This window comes from Papio anubis, chromosome 11 (genome assembly GCF_008728515.1).
Source record: "Papio anubis isolate 15944 chromosome 11, Panubis1.0, whole genome shotgun sequence".
Lineage (NCBI taxonomy): Eukaryota > Metazoa > Chordata > Mammalia > Primates > Cercopithecidae > Papio > Papio anubis.
Genome location: NC_044986.1, coordinates 29012555 through 29034801, shown reverse-complemented (window position 1 = coordinate 29034801; position 22247 = coordinate 29012555). Strand labels below are relative to the sequence as shown.

Genomic DNA, 22247 nt, shown 5'->3' with positions numbered 1-22247 from the left:
CAAAACAAAAACCCCAAAACAAACAAAATCTGGAAATGGAAGTCATGAATGGATTAAAATCTAATTAGTAAAGTTGATTTGGATAAAACTTTTGTAATCTTTTTTTAATGTAAATATCTTTCATTTGTGTTGCTAAATATAGCACATATGGTTGCTACATAATAAATATTCCACAAACCGACATTTTGCTTTGAATCACTGAATTATTTGCTATAGTTACCCAAGGTAATCTGTCTAATGTAATAGTAACCATGAATTTGTTACATTAAATACTCTCTTCCACCCATTTTATTCCTTGTCAATATACAAGTGGAATATTTTAACCTAAAGCTTATAGGTTCTTATCTATTTAAAGGACCCACATTCTACTTGACAGAATTTTGCAGGAAAGTTAAGTGGTAGCCTAAAACTCAAAGCTGTTGTATATTAGTTGGTCATCACATTGCATTAAAGAAATACCTGAGACTGGGTAATTTATAAAGAAAAGAGGCTTACTTGGCTAATGGTTCTGCAGGCTGTTCAGGAAGCATAACACTGGCATCTGCTCAGCTTCTTGGGACACCTCAGGAAACTTACAATCATGGCAGAAGGCAAAGTGGAGCAGATGCTTCACATGGGCCAGAGCAGGAGCAAGAGAGGGAGAGGGGAGGTGTCACACACTTTTTTTTTTAAACTTTTAAGTGCAGGGGTACATGTGCAGGTTTGTTACATAGGTAAACGTGTAGCGTGGGGGTTTGTTGTACAGATTATTTAATCACCAGGTATTAAGCCTAGTATCCATTAGTTATTGTTTCCTTATCCTCTCCCTCCTCCTACCCTTCACCCTCTGAAAGGCCCCAGTGTGTTATTCCCCTCTAGGTGTCCATGTGTTTTTATCATTTAGCTCCCATTTATAAGTGAGAACATGTGGTATTTGGTTGTCGTTTCTTGTGTTAGTTTGCTAAGGATAATGGACTCTAGCTCCATCCATGTCCTTGCAAAGGACATGATCTTGTACTTTTTTATGGCTGCATAGTATTTCATGGTATACATGTACCACATTTTCTTTATCCAGTCTATCATTGATGAGCATTTGGGTTGATTCCATGTCTTTGCTATTGTCAACAGCACTGTGATGAACATATGTGTGCATCACACACTTTTAAATGACCAGATCTCGTGAGAACTCACTCACCATCACAAGGACAGTGCCAAGAGGATGGTGCTAAACCGTTCATGAGAAATCCACCCCCATGATTCAATCGCCTCCCACCAGGCCCCACCTCCAACATTGGGGATTACATTTCAGTATGAGATTTGGGCAGGGACATACATCCAAATTATGTCATGTTGCAAAATTTACTGTTCGTTGCTCCTTTACTGGAACTGCTGTAATTCACTTTTAAGTATTTATGTCAATATTACACATTGTAGTTTATAATAGTAAGGAAGCCAAACCTGCGTGGGTCATTGCCTCCATTCCCTGTTATGGGTTTTTTCCCATATATAAGCATTTGATAAGAAGGCTTGGGCTTGAGTTTCTGAAAAATGGGAATTACCAAGGTTGTTTGGTACAATTAGGTAAGAGTAAAGAACAGCATTGTGTGGGTTGTTCTAAAGCTCACATTGCCACTAGGAGCTCACTTGGGACCAGATGATAAAATGTATTTTTTATTTACAAATCTATCGAGAGGTTTAATTCAGTCTGTCAATTTAGGACTTGGATCTATGATCATTCCTCATGTGATAAAATTTATTGTTTTTCCTTTTAATATCTGGACTTGGAAAGCACATAAACTTTCACTTCTAATTTTGCAAACTTTGCAGTAAGTGAGCCTTGTAGCCACACTTAGCTACACAAGAAAAAATACCCTCTGCCAGTCCCTACTTTATTTTATTTTTATTTGTTTATTTTTTTTGAGATAGGGTCTTGCCCTGTCATCCAGGCTGCATCAGTGGCATGATTGCAGCTCACTGCAGCTTCAAATTCCTGGGCTCAAGAGGTCTTCTAGCCTTTGCCTCCCTAGTAGCTGGGACTACAGGCCCGTACTACCATGTCCAGTCCAGTCCTCCTCTTTCAATGTGCTATTCACTATTGACTAGCTCATGTTAAACAATTTAGTCAATGCACATTTATACAACTATACTGTGGTTATGGTGTTATTCTGTTTGCTAGTTTATCTTGCATCTAGAACCCAGTTTGGTCTTTCTCACTGATATCCTATGGCCCATCTAGGAAATTGAAAAGGCCTGGAAGATGGTGGACTCAGCCTATGACAAAGAGCAGAAGGCCAAGGAGACGATTCTTGCTCTGAAAGAGGAAATAGTGAATCTGACCAAACTAGTCGAGCAAGGGTCTGGACTGTCAATGGACCAGGATAGCAAGTAGGTCATAGCCTTGTTGATGTATGTTGAACTTGCTTTTGCAGAGGCCTCCTTCAATAGACAGCCTGGGGCTTGCCAGTGTCTTCTTGAACATTCTCTGTGATACAAAACTCTTCTTTATTGGGTTCTCAGAGATTGTTTTCTGTCTATTGCATTTTAAGTAATGCTCTTTACTCCACACCTAAGAACTTCTAATTCGTGGTTATCTTAAACTTCTGACTCCATAGGAATTCAGTAGTATAGTTTCAAAATGAGTAAGATGTTAGGTTTGTTTATTTATTTATTTATTTATTTATTTATTGAGATGGAGTCTTGCTCTGTCGCCCAAACTGGAGTGCAGTGGCTGGATCTCAGCTCACTGCAAGCTCCGCCTTTTGGGTTCACGCCATTCTGCTGCCTCAGCCTCCCAAGTAGCTGGGACTACAGGCGCCCGCCACCTCGCCCGGCTAGTTTTTTGTATTTTTTAGTAGAGACGGGGTTTCACCGTGTTAGCCAGGATGGTCTCTATCTCCTGACCTTGTGATCCGCCCGTCTCAGCCTCCGAAAGTGCTGGGATTACAGGCTTGAGCCACCGTGCCCGGCTGGTTTATTTATTTCTCTCCAATTTGTGTAGAATATAAATGACTGATTTTCTGCCCAGAGTCCCAGCTTCTCCCACCTACTTCCCATGATCAGTCTCATCACCATCCCTCCCACCTTCAGATTCTAGGCCAGAAAACAGAGCTGCTCTTCCCTCCTGCTGCTCCCCCATCTCTTAAAGCCACTGTCTTGTTGACTTGGTCTTCTAAGCACTGCCTTTCACTCCTTCTGGTCACCAGAGCTACTGCCTTGGTTCAGGCCTCCTGTTCTCTGCCAGATTTGGCAGTAGCCTCCTAACTGGTCTCCCTGACTGCAGAAGACATGTCCTTCTTTATTCCATCATTGCTACCAAATTTAGGCTCCTGAAACACATGTGCACCTATCCCCAGCATAAACACTTTCAATAGCTACCCATACCCAAAGGATAAAGCCCAGACTCTTGAATGTGTCATCCAGAGCCCTTTGAGAACCTGCCCCAGTCAGCCTCTCTAGCCTCGTGCCAGCCCATCAAGTTGCTCACACCTCCATGCCTTTGTACATGCTGCTTTCCATGCTCAGAATGCCTTTTCTTCCATTCTCCCCATGGTCACCTTTTATGCCTCCTTTAAGACCCATCTCAAACAGTCTTAACTTCATCACCATCAGCATCACTCTTCCAACATCCTCTCCACATCCAAACTCCAATGACCACACAGAAAGTCACTATGTTTTCTATTTCCATAAGACCCAACATTTACCTCCAGCATGGCACTGATCAGATTGTATTGAAAATTATTTGTTGATGTGCTTCTCTACCCACTAGGCTGTGAACTCCATGAAGGAAGACACCTTTATATCCCCTCCAGGAGCCCAGCACTGTATGGGGCATGCAAAACATGGCATCAATGAATGAATCAGGAATGAACATACACTTCCTTGGGCAGCCAAGGAAATTAACCAGATCTGATGTTGCTGTTTCAGTTTCTTATGCTTTTTTGATGTGTTGATCCAACATTGACAGATAGTTCTAAGTACAGGTGTTGGGAGAGGGAATAGGAAATAAAAACAGAAAATATGATGCCTGTAGTGTGGGCTTTATCTTCTTGTTAAGGAAGTCAAGCATATTCAGAGCAACTACTGAAGAGGAATGCGAGGGAACTGATTCAGATATGAGGCATTTTAAACAAGCATTGGAAGAGGGTGAGGAGGAGAACTGAAGAAACAATCCAGCCCATAATTTTATCTTTAACAGTGTGCCCAGGCGTAACTGTCTGTCTTCATAGTAACCTTAGAATTTGGGATTTTATTTCTGGAGTAGAATTTGAGTGCAGATTTAAAGTTTCCTTATTAAACATTTGTTACATCAGAGGTGTTGGTAAATACACTTTGTCAAATTACTGTGTTTTGAGCAGTCGTTTGATGACTGTCAGCTGCAAGAGTCTGCAGTGCAAGTTCTCCTCTGCCTTCTCAGCTCCAAGAACTGCCTTGCTCTACATTCATTCTGCTGCAGAGTTCATATCAGACACTGAGCTTCCACTTGCAAAGTGCTAATTCTGCAGGAAGTCATGCCAAATCATATGGAATGGCTTTTGAAATTTGGAGGTAACTGGTTTACAATTCAAATCAATGAATATTATCACATAACCTCCAAAAATGGGCATCATGAATGGTTTTCCCAATTTTGTTCTTTGTAACATTTTATCTGGGCTGCATTCATTTGGGAGAAACTAATCTCTGTGGGTAAATGGATAGAAAACTAGCAAAGCATATTATTTGGTTCTGTTTATGTTTTATTCTAGAGTTTATAGCTGTGATCATAGCCCTCCAGTGGATATATTAAACAAATAATTTCCTAAATTGACATCTGCTTAGGATTAATTACCAGAGTTCACAATAGCAACATAGTCTTATTGCAACAAATTCAAGTAATACAGAGGTGTGAAAAGTATCAACCTCCACAACCTTCCACCCTAAATTTTTCAGAGATAATCAGTGATATGTTTTTCTGGGCTTCTGTAAAAATGTCTGTAAAACACACACACACACAAACACACACACACACGCGCACTCTCTCATGCACGAATAGACATTGTATTTTCTTAAAGATAAAAAAATAAATTATACTATGCATGTTATCTTGAGTACTTCTTTCTAGTTAACATCTCACAATCTGATCCATATCATGGCATAAAGATCTTTCTCTTTAATGCCTGAGTAGTGTTAATCATTGACCTGACATCTTTCCCATGAAAATGAGCTCAGAGAATGATATGAAGGATCCCTGAGAGGATGGCCATTTAGTCTGACTCCTGTGTTCTTCCTTTTTAGCATCCGAGATTTACTGAAGTTCAAAGAAGAAGTGACAAAGGAGAGAGACCAGCTCTTATCAGAAGTGGTAAAATTACGAGAATCCCTAGCTCAGACCACTGAACAGCAGCAGGAGACAGAGCGATCCAAAGAGGAGGCTGAACACACCATCAGTCAGGTCCGCCATGGAGGGCAGGAAGAAGGAAGATTTCCTTCCAGGGGATGTTTGTCCTTCCATGGTCTCTATTCCCTTCTTGTTCCTTTCTCAGATTTACCCCCTTGTGCCCAAGTGAAGCATCCTCAGTTCTGCTTATCTCTTTAGTTTGTTCTCTGGAGAGGAGCTTTACTTGAATTGAGCGACTTGATTTGTTCTTTCTCTGCGTGCTCTGTCTGAGAAGTCACTGAGGCAGGCACTCCCTACTTACAATTCTGGCTCAAAAAGATGATCCCCATGAAGGCCAGGGGGCCCAGCACCTGGGGATGGTGGGAGTCGTTTCTTTGGCCCTTCTTATTTATTTATTTATTTATTTTTTATTAGAAAGCCATTTAGTGGACTCCTTCTGAACACTTGTATATAAAGCCCAAAGTCAAATAGATCATATGCAATGTGCAGTCCCCAAAAGAAAAACGTGAGACTTCTTTGAACATGAGATCAGAAAAAGGCTTTTCATATAATTTGGACATCAGGATAAATGTATAGTGCTCTCTTTAGCAATATGCAGGGTCATGTAAAACACAATTTTATAGTTAGGGTAGCTAGTCACATTTTATTTAGTCCCTATTGATAGAAAATCGGATGAATTCTTTCCATGTTTAATGCCCCTAGAACTCTGAGCTTCCATATGTATTTGATTTTGTACCATACTTTGTGGATTTGTTGCCCACCATCAGAGTAGTCATTTGGTTTCAAGGCCCCGAGAAACAGTATAGAATATTCCTGAAAAGTTTGAACACTGGGGCTCAAGGATGTCTGCCCTATAGGGGAAATGCTACTGCAAAGTGACTGCCCTGACAATCACAGACCTGAGAGAGCGGGGTGGGGCTTGGCTGGCTGAGACCTGCCTTGGTCAGGGCTCATCTCTTTCTCTCTTGTCCTTCCCGCACCCTCTAGTTCCAACAAGAAATCCAGCAACGTCAGAACGAAGCTTCCCGGGAGTTCCGGAAGAAGGAAAAACTAGAGAAAGAGCTCAAGCAGATTCAGACAGACATGGACAGCAGGCAGACAGAAATAAAAGCCCTGCAGCAGTATGTGCAGAAGAGCAAGGAGGAGCTTCAGAAGCTGGAGCAGCAGCTGAAGGAGCAGAAGGTGAGTTGGGTGTGGGCCTTCGCTAAAAAGCAAGAAAAACCCAGAATGGCACCTTTGTTCACACCCATTTGTGCATTTTGAATTCTCTTGGAAAGCAGCAAATTCCCTTCACTACTCGTGGTGATGATGTAAAACTTAGCATTGCAATTTGGTCTTTGAATGGCTCTTATGAGGTGGTTATGCCCCCCTTTTTAAATTTTCCAGCTCTAACAGGTTAATAAGTTTCTTTTTAACCTTTTATTGATCTATACTACACATATAGAAAAGAGTACATGTCACAAGTCAGCTTGATGAATTTTAACCACTCAACCGCATCTTGGTCACCTGCTCCCAGCCGGAGATACAGAACATTACCAGCACCCCCAGAAGCCCTTTTGTGTTCCCTCTTAGTCATTCTCCCCCTAAAGTACCACCGCTATCCTGAATTCTAAGCAGAGTTTGGTTTTGCCTGTTTTCATACTTTACAGAAATAAAATATTACAGGATATATTCTTTGTGTCTAACTTTTGCTATATTCTGTTTGTGAGATTCATTCATGTTGTTGCCATGTAGTTATAGACTTGTGATGCCCAATATGGTAACCCTTAGCAACAAGTGGCTATTTAAATTCAACTTTATTAAAATGAAATGAAATTAAAAATTCATTTCCTTGGTTATACCAGCATAATTTCAAGTACTCAGTAGCCACAGGTGGCTAGTCAATGCCATATTAGCACAGACAGAGAATATTTACATCACTGCAGAAAGCTCTACTGGACAGAGCTCAGTAGACCATAAGCTCTCATTTCTGTGCAGTATTCCATTGGGTGAGTATAATAATTTATTTTTAACAGTTTTATTTTTATTTATTTATTTTTATTTTTATTATTATTTTCTTTTGATATGGAGTCTCTTTGTCGCCCAGGCTGGAGTATAGTGGCATGATCTCAGCTCACTGTAACCTCCACCTCCTGGGTTGAAGCGATTCTCCTGCCTCAGTCTCCCGAGTAGCTGGAGTCCGCCATCATGCCTGGCTAATTTTTATATCTTTAGTAGAGACAGGGTGTCACCATGTTGGCCAGGCTGGTCTCAAGCTCCTGACCTCAAGTAATCCAACTGTCTCAGCCTCCCAAGGTGCTGGAATTACAGGCATGAGCCGCCGCGCCCAGCCAATAGGTTTATTTTTAAGTTATTTTCAAGTTTAGCAAACTATGGTCAGTCTTTATTTATTTTTACTATGGTACTGTTTTTAACACTTTCTCTATTATAGCAGTTTAAGGTGGCACAAGTATTGGTAATTGTATTATGTTTTCTCTCATTTTTTAAAGAAGCAATTCATATAATTGAAAAGTCTTTTCTTAAATATGTTTTTCCTCAGGAAGCTTGTTTCCAAAGAATTGTCAAGCCATATAGCAGTTTTATACTCAAAAATAGATATAAGTATACCTTTTTTTGTCCATTGCTCTATTAATTTTATATAAAGCCAGAAGTCAAATAGATAATTCACAATGTGCTGCCTCCAGCAGAAACACATGACACTTCTTTGAGCATGAAACATAGGAGAGAGGCTTTTGGACATCAGGATAAAAACTATCCTCCTATGAAACACAATTTCATTTTTAGCATAGCCGGTTACATTTTATTTAGTCCCTATTGATGGAGAATTGGTTGGATTCTTTTCATGCTTAATTTTTGTGTGCATGGGAGTTATATTTTGCAGACATTACTTAAGCTGTCTTTCTATTTTTATCCTGCAATTCATTTGCTATCCCTCCACCTCCTCAATATTCCCCCAATAGAAATGAGCCCCCAAGATATAATCTTTTGTTTTTATAAAACCATATCTGCTCAGGATAGTCAAGGCAGAGAAGAGGAAAATCTGGCTGACACTGAACTCAAGCAGACGTAAATCACTCCGCTGCTGTTCCATCGTTTTGAGTTAAGTTAGATTAAAAGAAAATTGTCTCTGTGTTAGTGTTAGTGAACAGTTCTGTTGATGAAAATGTTGCAGGCATGTTAATGCAGGATTTGCTTCTGAAGATGTAGCTTCCAAGCCCCACAACTTATAAAATCCGTTTGAATCTCTAGCTCATTTGCAATGATTATAGCAATTGTTGCGTATGCAAAGCCTGCCAAATGGCAAACAGGCATTAAAATATTTATCCACCACCTGTGAACAAGACTTCCCAAGGCTCTCAGAAAAAAAAATTATGCTCACTGTGTTATTCATTAGAAGGCATCATTTTCCTCAACCGTTTAACATTCATCATATTTGAGTGCGTTAGTGCTTTCATTGGGGATAAAGAACAATTTCTACAAAGACAAAAACTCAGGGTTGCTGTTATCTTCCCAGGAGGTTTGTGGGCCCCCCTGTGTGTATATACAAGTATTGTAATCAGATTAAAAAGCATTAACCAGCTCATTCCATCCCTTTCAGATATTGAATGAGAGAGCTGCAAAGGAACTCGAGCAATTTCAGATGAGAAATGCTAAACTTCAGCAAGAGAATGAGCAGCACAGTTTGGTTTGTGAGCAGCTATCCCAAGAAAACCAACAGAAGGCGTTGGAGCTCAAAGTAAACACCAAGTCACATGTCTGTTCCCTAGCTCTTCCTTCCTCATTCCGTATTAACACAGGTTTGCCTTGGCAATTGGAGCCCTCGCTTGGATAACCTGTGTTGGCTCTACTGGGTGCCTTGACACATCAGAGGCAGGTGCAAGCCTATAGTGATTGCTTTATGCCCAGAAGCAGAGTTTGATGGCTTCCATTCTTATAAAATTGCAAACCTGATTATTGATCATATCGTTATGCAAATGGTTTCCAAAGTGAGCTCAGATGTCTATCTCTGTAACTAGCCTTGCAAGAAACCAGTTGCTCAAAGCTAGAAATCCATTCATACATGTGAACGGCAAAAAAATTCAGATTATAGTTTACTACTTGTTGGAGAAGGTGGGATGGAATTGTTGGGGGAGAGACTGATACTACCTAGTATTTACTTACAGGATTGTGGAATCATGATTTTCACTTCTGTCCAAGGTATACTTTGAGACAGATTTCCTGTTCTTCTCCTTGCTATCATTGAAGAGTGCTTGCAAATTAAGTTTAGATAACAATTTATACTCTGATATATATTGTATACCTACCTGCTTAACAGAGCAGCTTTATGTTTGTCACTTTAATGCTGAAAAAATCCATATTCCCTACTCTGGTTATGTTAAAATACTGGATGTAAAAAGAGTAGTCTAGCAAGAACCAACCCAAATGTCCATCAGTGAGATACTGGATTAAGAAAATGTGGCACATATACACCATGGAATACTATGCAGCCATAAAAAGGATGAGTTCATGTCCTTTGTAGGGACATGGATGAAGCTGGAAACCTTCATTCTTAGCAAACTATCACAAGGACAGAAAATAAAACACCACATGTTCTCACTCATAGATGGGAATTGAACAACGAGAACACTTGGACATAGGATGGGGAACATCACACACTGGGGCCTGCCGTAGGGTGGGGAGAGGGGGAAGGAATAGCATTAGGAGATATACCTAATGTAAATGACGAGTTAATGGGTGCAGCACATCAACATGGCACATGTATACATATGTAACAAACCTGCATGTTGTGCACATGTACCCGATAACTTAAAGTGTATGTGTGTGTGTATATATATATATATGAATAATACATAGATTTGAGCAGAGAACCATAACATTTTTGTATCACAATCTCTTTTGAGAATCTGATGGTAATACACACATGCACACACTTATTTGCATATCTTACATCTTGTGTTGCATGCATCCCAAAAATAGGAGAGGTTTCCAGGATTTTTCTGAAGTCTTAACTGTGGGGTCTGGATTAATAACCACTGAATTAGAACATCTTAGAACTGGAGGAGGCCTTAACATCAACTAATTTGAACCCTATAGGGTCTGAGGGTCTGACGCTGAAAAACTTTTAAAACAGCCCAGAATGGGTAGACTTGAAACCATTCTTTATGAGAATGCAATAAGTTAAAGCAGAGATGAGATGACTACTTAAGTCAAAATAATATATTAGCCCCTAAGGTAAAATTAAACGAAAAAGACTCATGCCATTAATTCTTTCCCTTAGTAGCATGAATGGGGCATTTTGAAAGATGGACTATTTCTGTTATTAGATCATGAGCCTGATGGGATTCAGCCTCTAGCAATAATCTGAGGATAACATGAACAGCTAATTTTAGTCTCTTCATTGTTATGAGCAGAGATAATTGCTAACCTTTGTTTGCAAAAGAATCCCAGCTGCTTTTCTAGTCACTTCTAATGGCAAAATTTTTAAAAAGTGAATTTAATTAAAATTTCCAAAATCTGGAAAGCTTGAAGTCTGTAGGCAAAAATCAGGTGCTTTTCTTTGCTGGGATTATTTTTGGGGGACTGTTTGCCATTTTATAGACTGCCTATTCATTCTATGAAATATCTGGTCCACTTATCCATATGTATACCTACAGACTAACATACTTTGAGGAAGGAGGACCCCTTCTCTAGTGTATATAATTGACCTACAATGGCCCAGTGAGTTCAAAAGAGTGTTTGAATATTTTATAGCATGTCAATAACCTTCTGAGAGAAATCACTTCATAAGTCCATGAAAATTGCTAATTAAATACTATATACAAAATTCACATATTTTTGATACATATAACTTAGCATTCTTATCTTATTTGATTCTACAATTAGTTGGTGTATTAGTTCATTTTCATGCTGCTGATACAGACATACCCAAGACAGGGCAATTTACAAAAGAAAGAGATTTAATTAGACTTACAGTTCCACTTGACTGGGGAGGCCTCACAATCATGGTGGAAGGCAAGGAGGAACAAATCACATCTTATGTGGATGGCAGCAGGCAAAGGGAGAGAACTTGCGTAGGGGAACTCTTCTTTTTAAAACCATCAGATCTTGTGAGACTTAGTCTGTATCATGAGCATAGCATGGGAAAGACCTGCCCCCATGATTCAATTACCTCCCATTAGGCTCCTCCCACAACACGTGGGAATTCAAGATGAGATTTGGGTGGGGACACAGCAAAACCATTTCAGATGGTGACTTGAAACAAAATTTTTCAGTCTTTTTATTATTTTTAGTTTATAAAAATATAAAACATAACCACATATTTTATTCAGTGAACAGAGTTTTTAAATTTCTCTCAAAACCAAATTGTGTATGCTTGATTTAATCTCACAGAACAACTTTACATTGCCATGGGAAGAATTTCCTTTTATTGGTTCTGAATTTACCATCATCCAGTTCCTGGCTCTTCGTTTACAAAGTGTCTCATTAATTCTTTCTCACTAATTACAGGCCAAAGAGGAAGAAGTCCATCAAATGCGCCTTGACATCGGGAAGCTCAACAAAATCAGAGAACAAATCCATAAGAAACTGCACCACATTGAAGATCAAAAGGCAGAAGTCGAACAGCACAAAGAAACCCTAAAAAATCAGATCGTGGGATTAGAGAGAGGTAAACCATTTTGTGCTTTCATTCATTTAGAAACATTTTATTGGTGACTGATGTTATCTTGTAACCCATGTTTACAAACACAACCCATGCCAAATGAAATCAGTAAAACAACACTCACACTGGTAAACAGTCAATATGGGGTGGGGTGGGGGGCATCGTTTTGAACACCTTAAACTCTTACCTTAAACAGTTCTTCCACAGGTTCCATTGGCAAAAATGAAAATTCAGCCTGAAGTATTGCTCAGTATTTGTCTGTGGAATAAATAGCATCTAAACTCTTATGTCTGAGGTTCACATGACCTGCTTTAGTTCTTCTTTTCCACAGAAGATAGTGGATACATTAGAATGAATGTCCTTCATTAGCAGTATCTGGGACAATATTGCAGTAAGAATCAGCGGAACAAAAATGAATGGCTTCTAACATCTTTTCTCTGTCAGTACTTTGCCATGTGATGAACCCCTGTCTTACTCTGTTATAACCCACCCGTGACGGGAAAATCTAAGTGTCACAGGGAGGTACAGAGAAGTCAGTAGGGACTCAAACCCTGGAGTCAGAGCTGCCTGGGTTTAGATCCCATCTCCCCACACCTGGTGGTTGGGGTGAAATAAGTGAACACAGAGCACTTGTGGAACTGAAGTGTGTGAGGCAGGAACATCTGTGTCCCGTTGACTTTACCCAGGTGGCTGTCAGTTGTCAATCACTGAATGAGACAACATACGTAAAAGCACAAAAGCATATATTCCTCACTAAAAGTTAGGTACAATCTAAATCTCTGGATAGAATTACTAGAAATATTTGTCACTAGTGAGACTCTGTCTTAAAAAAAAAATTAAGGCAGGGCGCGGTGTCTCATGCCTGTAATCTTAGCATTTTGGGAGGCTGAGGTGGGTGGATCACCTGAGATCAGGAGTTCAAGATCAGCCTAGCCAACATGGTAAAACCCTGTCTCTACTAAAAATACAAAAATTAGCTGGGCATGGTAGTGGGTGCCTGTAATCCCAGCTACTTGGGAGGCTGAGACAGGAGAATTGCTTGAACCTGGGAGGTGGAGGTTGCAGTGAGCCGAGATTGTGCCACTGCACTCTAGCCTGGGTGACAGAGTGAGACTCTGTTTCAAAAAAAAAAAAAAAAAAAAATTTGTCACTTAGGTCTTTGTGGATATTTTTCCTTCTAAGACATCAAGAAGTAATGTTTTATTGAGATGCAGTTGCAGCCTATCTCAACAGTTTCTCTGTTCATCCATTCAATAAATCAAACCCAAACTGTGGGCAGGCATTATTCTAGGTGCTGGGTGCATGGAGGACTCTGCCCTCAGGATACCTACAGTCTAGTGTGAGTTTTCAATCTAATACTTTCTGTGACAGATATGAAGAAAAATGGAACTATAAGAGCATTTTTTTGTAACTGGCTATCAAAACACTTCCATATTTAAACTTCTATTTGCTTACAATAGTTCTAAGCTTTCGAAAAAGAAGTTTTACCCATTTGGCAGTAAGCCCAACTCTTCATCTTTAAATCATGTATACAAAGTTACCATTCTCTCTCTTTTAACTACTTCATAGGTGTCATCAACATTGTTATTTCTTCTTAGGGATCATGTTCTTTTGGTGTGTTCAATCAAAAAGTGGCACTGGGCATAACAGTTAGGAGCATGGGGCTCCCTCCTACATGTTAGGATTTTCTACCACAGAAACCAAGAAATAAACTGAAAAACTACCAGAACTAATAAGAGAGGTTAATAGAGTTCAGTAGAGTGGGAGGTTATAAAATAAATATGTAGACATCAATAGCTTTTTTTCATACCAAAAAAAATCAGTTAGAGTATATGATGGAAAAAATTCTCTTCACAATAGCAACTAAAGTAATAAAATATCTGTGAATAAAGTTACCGAGATATCTGCAAGATCTATATATTTTAAAAACCACAAAATTCTATTGAGGGGTGTAAAGGAAGACTTGAAAGATGGAGAGATATATCAAGTTCCTGGATGAGAAAACTCAATAGGATAAAAATATAAATCTGTCCAAGTTAATTTATACATTTAATTTTTCCAAAAATATTTCAGTGAGTTGGGGCCTGGCACAGTGGCTTACACCTATAATCCCAGCACTTTGGGAGGCTGAGACAGAAGGATCGCTTAAGGCTAGGGGTTCAAGGCCAGTCTAGGCAACATATTGAGGTACTGTCTCTTCAAAAAAAAAAAAAAAAAAGAAATTGCCAGGTGTGGTAGTATGCTCCTGTGCACCTGTAGTGGCACATGCCTATAGTTCTAGCTACTTGGGAGGCTGATGCAGGAGGATCACTTGAGTCCAGGAGGTCAATGTTGCAGTGAGCTATGATCACACATACTGCACTCCAGCCTGGGTGAGAGAGTGAGTCTCTTTAAAATTCGGTGAGTTATGTTGCATGGGACTCAAAAATTGATTCTAGAGTGCCTCCAGAAGAACAAACTTATGAAAATAGAAATGAAATAGAATAGAATAGAAATGAAATAGAATACAAAATAGAAATGAAATCTGGGAAATAAGGGAAGATTTGCCTTCCCAGATGTGTAAATGTATTATAAAGCTTTAATAATCAAATTATGTAATGATGATGTCCAGATAAACAGGTCAATGAAAAAGATTGGAAAGGCCAGAAAAGACCCAGGATTATCATCTAAGGTAAAGTGTTGTTTCACACCAGTGTGCAGTATGGATTATTAAGAAAATAATGGCATGACAATAAGCTTCTGTTTTGGGGGAAAAAGTCAATACCAAATGTTGAAACCATAAAGCCAAGATTGAGAGATTAAATGAAATAAAAGTCAAAATTGTCTATATTCTGTATTCTCTATAAATGAAGCCAAATTGACTAAAAGATTGTCAAAGCTCTTTATTATATGTGAAGGGCTTCTTTTAAAAGTCCACAAAAAAGGTCGCGAGTGGTGGCTCATGCCTGTAATCCCAGCACTTTACGAGACTTTGGTGGGTGGATTGCTTGAGCCCAGGAGTCTGAGACCAGCCTGGGCAATATGGCAAAACCCCGTCTCTACCAGAAAAAAAAAAGAAAGATAAAAGTTAGTTGGGCATGTTGGCACACGTCTGTAGTCCCAACTACTCAGGGGGCTGACAGGCAGAGGTTGCAATGAGCTGTAGTTGCACACTCCAGTGTGCACTCCAGCCTGGGTGACAGAGCGAGACCCTGTCTCAGGAAAAAAAAAAAAAAAATCCAAAAAGGATAAACATATTGTGAGAGAAATTGGTAAAGGGCAAATTGGGCAATTTGAAAAACAGAAATACAAATAAATGGTCATTAAACATGAAGAAGTAGTAAACTTCACTACTAAGCAAAGAAATTCAAATTAAATACTGACATATTGGTTTTTAAACATCTATCAGACTGTCAAAGATCAAAGAGAACGATGATATCCAGGGGTGATTTGGGTGTGGATTTAAATTGCTATTAATTTTCTAGAGAGAAATTTGGCAGTAGCAGAGAAATGTCTTTAAAAAATCCCCTTTGATCTAGGACTTCTTCTACAGGAAAAATATGAGTAAGAACTTTCACAGGATTGTTGCTTGTAACTGCAAAAAAAAAAAGAAAAAAAGATAAATTATGTATTTTCACACAGTGAAAAACCATGGAGTTATTAAAAATTCGGATGCTGATGCACATTTATAGTATGGAAAGGCATTTATTCTATGCTTGTTAATTATAAAAGCAAGCTACAAAATAGTATACTGTGTGTACAGTAAGCTTCTGTTTTTTGGGGAAAAGCTCAACACCAAATGTTGAAACCACAAAACCAAGATTGAGAGATTAAATGAAATAAAAGGAAAAAGTTTCTATATTCTGTAATCTCTATACAGAATATGGAGTGTACTATATATACATATCATTTCCTTTTGGGGTGTATGTGTACTTACAAATATATATATATATTTATAAATTATAGATATAAATATATTTAGGTTTATGTACAAATGTATATTTACATAAGAATAAGCTGCGAAAGAGACATATTAAAATACTAAGTAGATTCTGGTTGATTTAAATTTTTTCACTTCCATTTATCTGAATTTCTAATTTTGTTCTGTATTTCTATTTACTTGTATAATAAAAAACATTAAAAAGAGCAAGGGGCCGGGTGCAGTAGCTCATGCCTGCCTGTAATCCCAGCACTTTGGGAGGTTGAGACAGGCAAATCACCTGAGATCAGGAGTTCGAGACCAGCCTGACCAACATGGTGAAACCCAGTGTTGACGAAAGAATCAAACTCTGTAAAATATTTTAAGAGATTTATTCTGAGCCACATGTGACTGACCATGGCCTCAGGAGGTCCTGAGAACATGTGCCCAAAGTGGTTGGGGTACAGCTTGGTTTTATATATTTTAGAAAGGCATGAGGCATCAATCAAATACATTTAAGAAATACATTGGTTTGGTTCAGAAAGGCGGGACAACTCAAACGGGGGTTGGGGAGTGGGTAGGGGGCTTCCAGGCTATAGGTAAATTTAAACATTTTCCGATTGACAATCAGTTGAATTTATCTGAAGACCTGGGATCAACAGAAAGGAAATGCTCAGGCTAAGGTAAAGGACTGTGGAGACCAAGTTTTATTGTGCAGAGGAAGCTCTTAGACAGCAGACTTCAGAGAGAGCAGGTTGTAAAATGTTTCTTATTGGACCTAAAAGTGTGTTTGGCTCTTTGTTGATTATTTCCTGGATCTGGAAAGGAAGGAAGGAAAACAAGGGAAAAGGGGATTCTCTATAGAATGTGGATTTTTCCCACAAGAGACTTTGCGGGGCAGTTTCAAGGTACGGCAGGGAAATATATTTTGGGGTTAAATATTTCAGTTTTCTTCCTTGTTATGCCACAGTCAGATTGGAAAGTAAGTCACGATATACAGGGTGAAATAAAACGCATTAGATGAGAATTTATGGTTTTAGGGCATGACTCCCCCGACCTCTTAGATAGGAATTTGGGCAAGATAAAAAAAAAATCAGAGCTTGTCCTCACCTGTCTCTACTAAAAAAACAAAAAATAATTAGCCAGGCATGGTGGTGCTGTACCTGTAGTCCCAGCTACTCTGGAGGCTGAGGCAGGAAAATCCCTTGAACCTGGGAGGTGGAGGCTGCAGAGCCGAGATTGCGCCGCTGCACTCCAGCCTGGGCGACAGAGCAAAGCTCCGTCTCAAAAAAAAAAAAAAAAAAAAAAGAGCAAGGACATTTTGGCATTAGAGAAATCTTAGCCCTGTCACCTGTTGGCTTCAGACATTTGGCAAATGGATTAATCTCTGTAAGCCTCAGTTTCCGTCTCTTTAGTGAGAGAGGGAGACCTACCTCACTTGGTTATACCAAAGGTCACATACACTCGGTTAATAGTAGTTTTATAGCTAGAGACGAACATGTAAAGCAGTTTTTGTTTCACTTCAGCTTTTGTAGATTCTCTTAGATCGACTCTACATTTGTTATTATTTTTTCTCCCTCGGGGTTTAGAGGTGGAGGCTTCAAAGAAACAAGCAGAACTTGATAGAAAGGCAATGGACGAGCTTCTGAGAGAAAGGGACATACTAAATAAGGTGAGTGTGTTACAGTCACACTGGTAAATAAATGTCTTTCTTCAGCACTGTAATATCTGGCTATAACCAGTTGGATGGGAAAAGAAAACTCCAAGGCAAACAGAAGTGGATTAGAATAAATAATAGTGCTTAATTTTCCTCTAAGCCGGTGCCTACAGTCTACCATTCACTGGCTATGAATTGCAATTGCATTATCACCTGAGAACACAAAAAGACTTTGGGGAATTAGCATATAAACCAGGAGGAGATTTCAGAGTGTTTTGTGGATTCTTGTTTTCATTGCTGGTGTGCTATCTGGCATCCTAAGCAGTTAATCAACATTTGTGAATTTAATATCTATAATCGACAACTTTTGCTAATCCAAAAATTACAAGCGAATGCTAACTGAATTTTAACTCTGAGGTGTTAGGTGTAGGAATGGCAGGTCTAAGCTTTCCTCCATCTTTTCAGGGTTGTTGTAGGTTTTGGTTTTTGTTTTCTGTCCTTATCTTGTCAGACCTTCCAGCTCAGTGTGGTCCAAAGCTAAGGGAGGGGTTATGGGAGCTTGAAGGCAGAGATCTGAAGATTCTCCATTAAATGGAGGACCCCTCCTTTTTCCTATCCCACTTCCTGAAGATTTTTTCCATTGACAGTCACTTTTAGGAGTTTAACTACAGGGATTAGGGTAAATTTTCCTGCTCAAGGATTTTTTCCGGGGAGGAAGCAACCACAGGCCAGGTGTGGATGGTGGGAGGGTTGTGGGGGATGGTGGCAGGGTGCTTCTATAATAGCCGTGTGGCTTTCGGCCAAGACAGTTTCATCTCATCAAAGCAGAAACGGTCTGTATTTGTTCATTCTGACTTTCATTATTTCTTTGGGTTTCCCAGAATCAAACAAATGTTAACAAAATACACTATACTTTAGTCTAAAATAGACTATTCAGGGAATCTCAGGAATTGATAGATTAGATCTTCACATGCTAATCACTTTTAAAGAAAATCACTGAAGTTTTCTTGGACAATCTTGGAAATTGCTTGGTTTTTTTCTTGGACAATGTTGGAAATTGCTTTTTATTTTATACATTTGTACATATAAACAATAATGTTGGATTTAGATTTTTAAATTTATATTCAACACACATTTAATCCATTTGTATTTTATATGTACTGATAAACAACCAATATGTTTTCTGCCATGATAAGACATGTAGCACAATAGTAATTTTACATTTATTTGTTGATTTGATTAATGTCCATTCTTCCTTTAGGGCAGGGTATACTTTTGTATTTTTTATTTCCTGGCCTTTGTATTCTTAGTGCCTAGCACAGCACCCGACTCTGCAGGTATGCAATGAACTTTAATTGATAATACATTCTTTCCCCATTGACTCAGTTGAAATGCCACCTTCATCCAAAGAATGAGTGACATGGTTTTGACAGGTAGCAACATGAATATATTTTGATTCTTTTAGTGTCATGTGGAAATGGCTTTATCTTTTATAGAACAAATGTTTAACCCAATACCTGAAAAAGAAGTTGATCTTTTCTGTTTTCTACATTGTCACCCAATCAACATTTAATAGGCATTTTACCTGATTATTGTCCAGCAGTTTTCAGATCTATCTGTTGTTCTATGTTGGTTAGAGATTTGAGAAAGAACTGTAAAGTGCCTCATGGAACTCACGGATACAGCTGGGCCTCAGGAACCCATTGGAAACTGGCCTGGCATTCTTGGGACGAAAGCATCTCTCTCTGCCAGTTGACTTCCTGAGTTTTTGCTCCATTCTTCTTTCAATGAAGACTGTCACTGTCTCTCTCTGTTTTCCAGTCCATATGACAAAAAATGACTGTCATCAATATCTCCCAAGGTTACATCTTCTACTGAGTTGCACAAATCTAAAGGCCCTATTTCAGAAGTCCTGGGGAAGGGTCATTTGATCCATTCAGTTGCGGTTAAAGAGGTGAATCCTTTTGCATGAGCGTGGCTGCCAGATTGCACTACTACTCATTCTGTGTTTCAGGGAAACTTGGGCAGCCAACCCAAGATATTTCCTTTTCAGCATCAGAAATCTCCAGTGCAACTTAAAAAAAGGAAAATGTAGATGCCTGGGTCCTATCCCAGACCAACTGAATCAGAAACTCTGGAGTTGGAACATGAACATCTGCATTTTTTTAAAAAACTGGGTTAATTGTTTTTGTTGTGGTTAAATACGCACAACACAAAATTTACCATTAGTGACATTTAGTACATTCACAGTGTTGGGCAACTGTCATCACAATCTAGTTCCACAATCTTGTCCCCCCAGAAGAAGAAACACTGTACCTGTTCAGCAGCCAGTGTCTATCCCCCCTCCTCCCACCCCTGGCAACTACTAATCTGCTTTCAGTTTTTATGGATTTGACTGTCCTGGATATTTATACGAATGGAATCGTACACTAGTGAACTTTAGTGTCTGGCATGTTTCATTCAGAACAGTGTTTTCAAAGTTCGTCCACTGTTGTAGCATGCATCTGTACTTCATTCCTTTTTACGGCTGAATGCTATTCCACTGTGTAGATATGCTGTATTTTGCTTATCTGTTTATCAGTTGATGAACATTTGGATTGTGTCTATCTTTTGGCTCTTGCGAATTATTTTACTGTGAATACTCATGTACAAGTTTTTGCTTTCATTTGTTTTGAGTATATATTCAGGAGTGAAATTGTTGGGTCACACGTTAATTCTAGGTGTCTGCATTTTTATTAAGATGCTTTTTATCTTCCTTTGTAATCAAAGCTCAAGTTATATGATTAGGTTCAGTTCTAACCTCACAAGAGAAAGGCAAGAGCTAGATTGGAGGTTAAAGGCATGGACTCTGGGGTTAGCCAGCCATGGATTCAAATCTTTGCTCTGCCACTTCCCCATTGTATGAACTTGTAGGCAAGTAGCTTAACTCTTCAGTCTCAGTTTCCTACCTCTAAAATGGGGCAATATGGGGCCCATTTCTTAGGGACGTTGTGGTTGCTTAGTGTATTTATATGTGTGTTTAAAGTGCCTTGTGCAAAATTAGCATAATAAACTCTTAATAAGCTGTAAGGAACATGATCATTTTTATTCATCCAAAAGACAAGCTATCTAATTATGTTAGATATGAGGCAGAGGGTAAACTTAACCCCAAATCCTCAAACATTATGAGTAATATGACTGCTTTGTGCCCTTATTTTTAGAACATGCTTAAGGCAGTCAATGCGACCCAGAAGCAGACTGACTTGGTAAAGCTCCATGAACAAGCCAAGAGGAACCTGGAGGAAGAAATCCAGAACTACAAGGATGAGGCTCAGAAGCAGAGAAAGATCATCTTTCATCTGGAAAAGGAGCGTGACCGGTACATCAACCAAGCCAGTGACCTTACGCAAAAGGTAAGCCGCTCAGTGATGTTGTGGGTGGAGCAGAGGCACATTCCTTCCTCCGCATTTCTGATGGTCACAAACTGTTGCAAAGAGAATTTATTCAGATTTCTGCTTTTAATTTGTGTGAAGATTTGGTAAGAATGATGTGGACGAAATATAAGCTGTTTCTGAGCTGATCCTGGGCCACATTGTGAAAAGGACAATGTTTATGCTTGTTGCTCTCTCATTTCTCCTTTCCAGGGCCCTCTTCCAACTTCTGGGTTCTCTCTCTTCTCTGTTGCCCTGCTGTGCAGCATCCCTGGGCTGGTACCAGGGCTGCCAGCATCATCATCTCTCAACTCTTCAGTCTCCACACCCACCCACCATCTGGCACTGATTTTGTCTCCTCAGAGAAAGGACCCCAACTTGACGTTAGGAGAAAAGCATCTAATTAAATGACCACAAGTTAAGATGTGAGTGACTACCGCATCTGCTAGGGGTGTCACAATTTCAAAGAGCATTTTTTTATTCTCAAACGATTGTGAACTCCTGCAATCCCAGCACTGAGGCAGGATGATTGCTTGAGGCCGGGAGGTCACAAGTGGCCTAAGCAACATGTCAAGACTCTGTTTCTACCAAAATATAATAAAATAAAATAAAAAGGAAAAAAAACTGTTGTGAGCTGGGCGCAATGGCTCACATCGGTAATCCCAGCGCCCTGGGAGGCCAAGGGAATGGATAGCTTGAGGCCAGGAGTTTGAGACTAGCCTGGACAGCACGGTGAAACCCTGTCTCTACAAAAAATACAAAAATTAGTCGGGCATGGTAGTGTGCTCCTATGGTCCCAACTACTTAGAGGGCTGAGGTGGGAGGACCACTTGAGCCTGGGAGGTGGAGGCTACAGTGAGCTGTGGTTGTAGCACTGTACTCCAGCCTGGGTGACAGAGTGAGACCCTGTCTCAAAACAAGCAAACAAACAAACAAAAAAAAACCACTGGAGGAAATCCACACATTGGGGAGCTGAGTTCTAGATCTCTGCTTCTTATAAACTGCTTAGGAGAGAGAAGGCTCAAGGATATATGTCTCCAAGAATGGCTTCGGAGATTTGGATTTCATTTTAGCCAGCTGTCTTAGTGCATCGCCTGCATGAAGCATGAGTAGTTACAATAGTACTCTCTTTAATGCATTCATAGATGGCATGGAGCAGTGGTCTATGGGGTGGGAGGCTGGGAAATGGAGAAAAGTTTTAGTTATGAGGCTGATTAGAAAGTTCGGGAGAAAAGGCTCATTTAATCACCTTTTCTCCCCCTAGCAAG

At 39.5% G+C, this 22247-nt stretch overlaps 1 protein-coding gene across 2 annotated transcripts in view; it reads left to right on the top strand.

Moving 5' to 3' along the window:
• CFAP58 (cilia and flagella associated protein 58) overlaps window positions 1–22247 on the top strand; it is a 114329-nt gene that overhangs the window by 10572 nt on the left and 81510 nt on the right. For both annotated transcript variants that reach the window (XM_017944308.3, XM_003904228.4), the window contains exons 3-9: window positions 2216–2364; window positions 5251–5407; window positions 6341–6535; window positions 8952–9089; window positions 11861–12020; window positions 17502–17584; window positions 20770–20961. In XM_017944308.3, coding sequence (XP_017799797.1) covers window positions 2216–2364; window positions 5251–5407; window positions 6341–6535; window positions 8952–9089; window positions 11861–12020; window positions 17502–17584; window positions 20770–20961 — 1074 coding nt within the window. The remainder of the gene's footprint in view (window positions 1–2215; window positions 2365–5250; window positions 5408–6340; window positions 6536–8951; window positions 9090–11860; window positions 12021–17501; window positions 17585–20769; window positions 20962–22247) is intronic.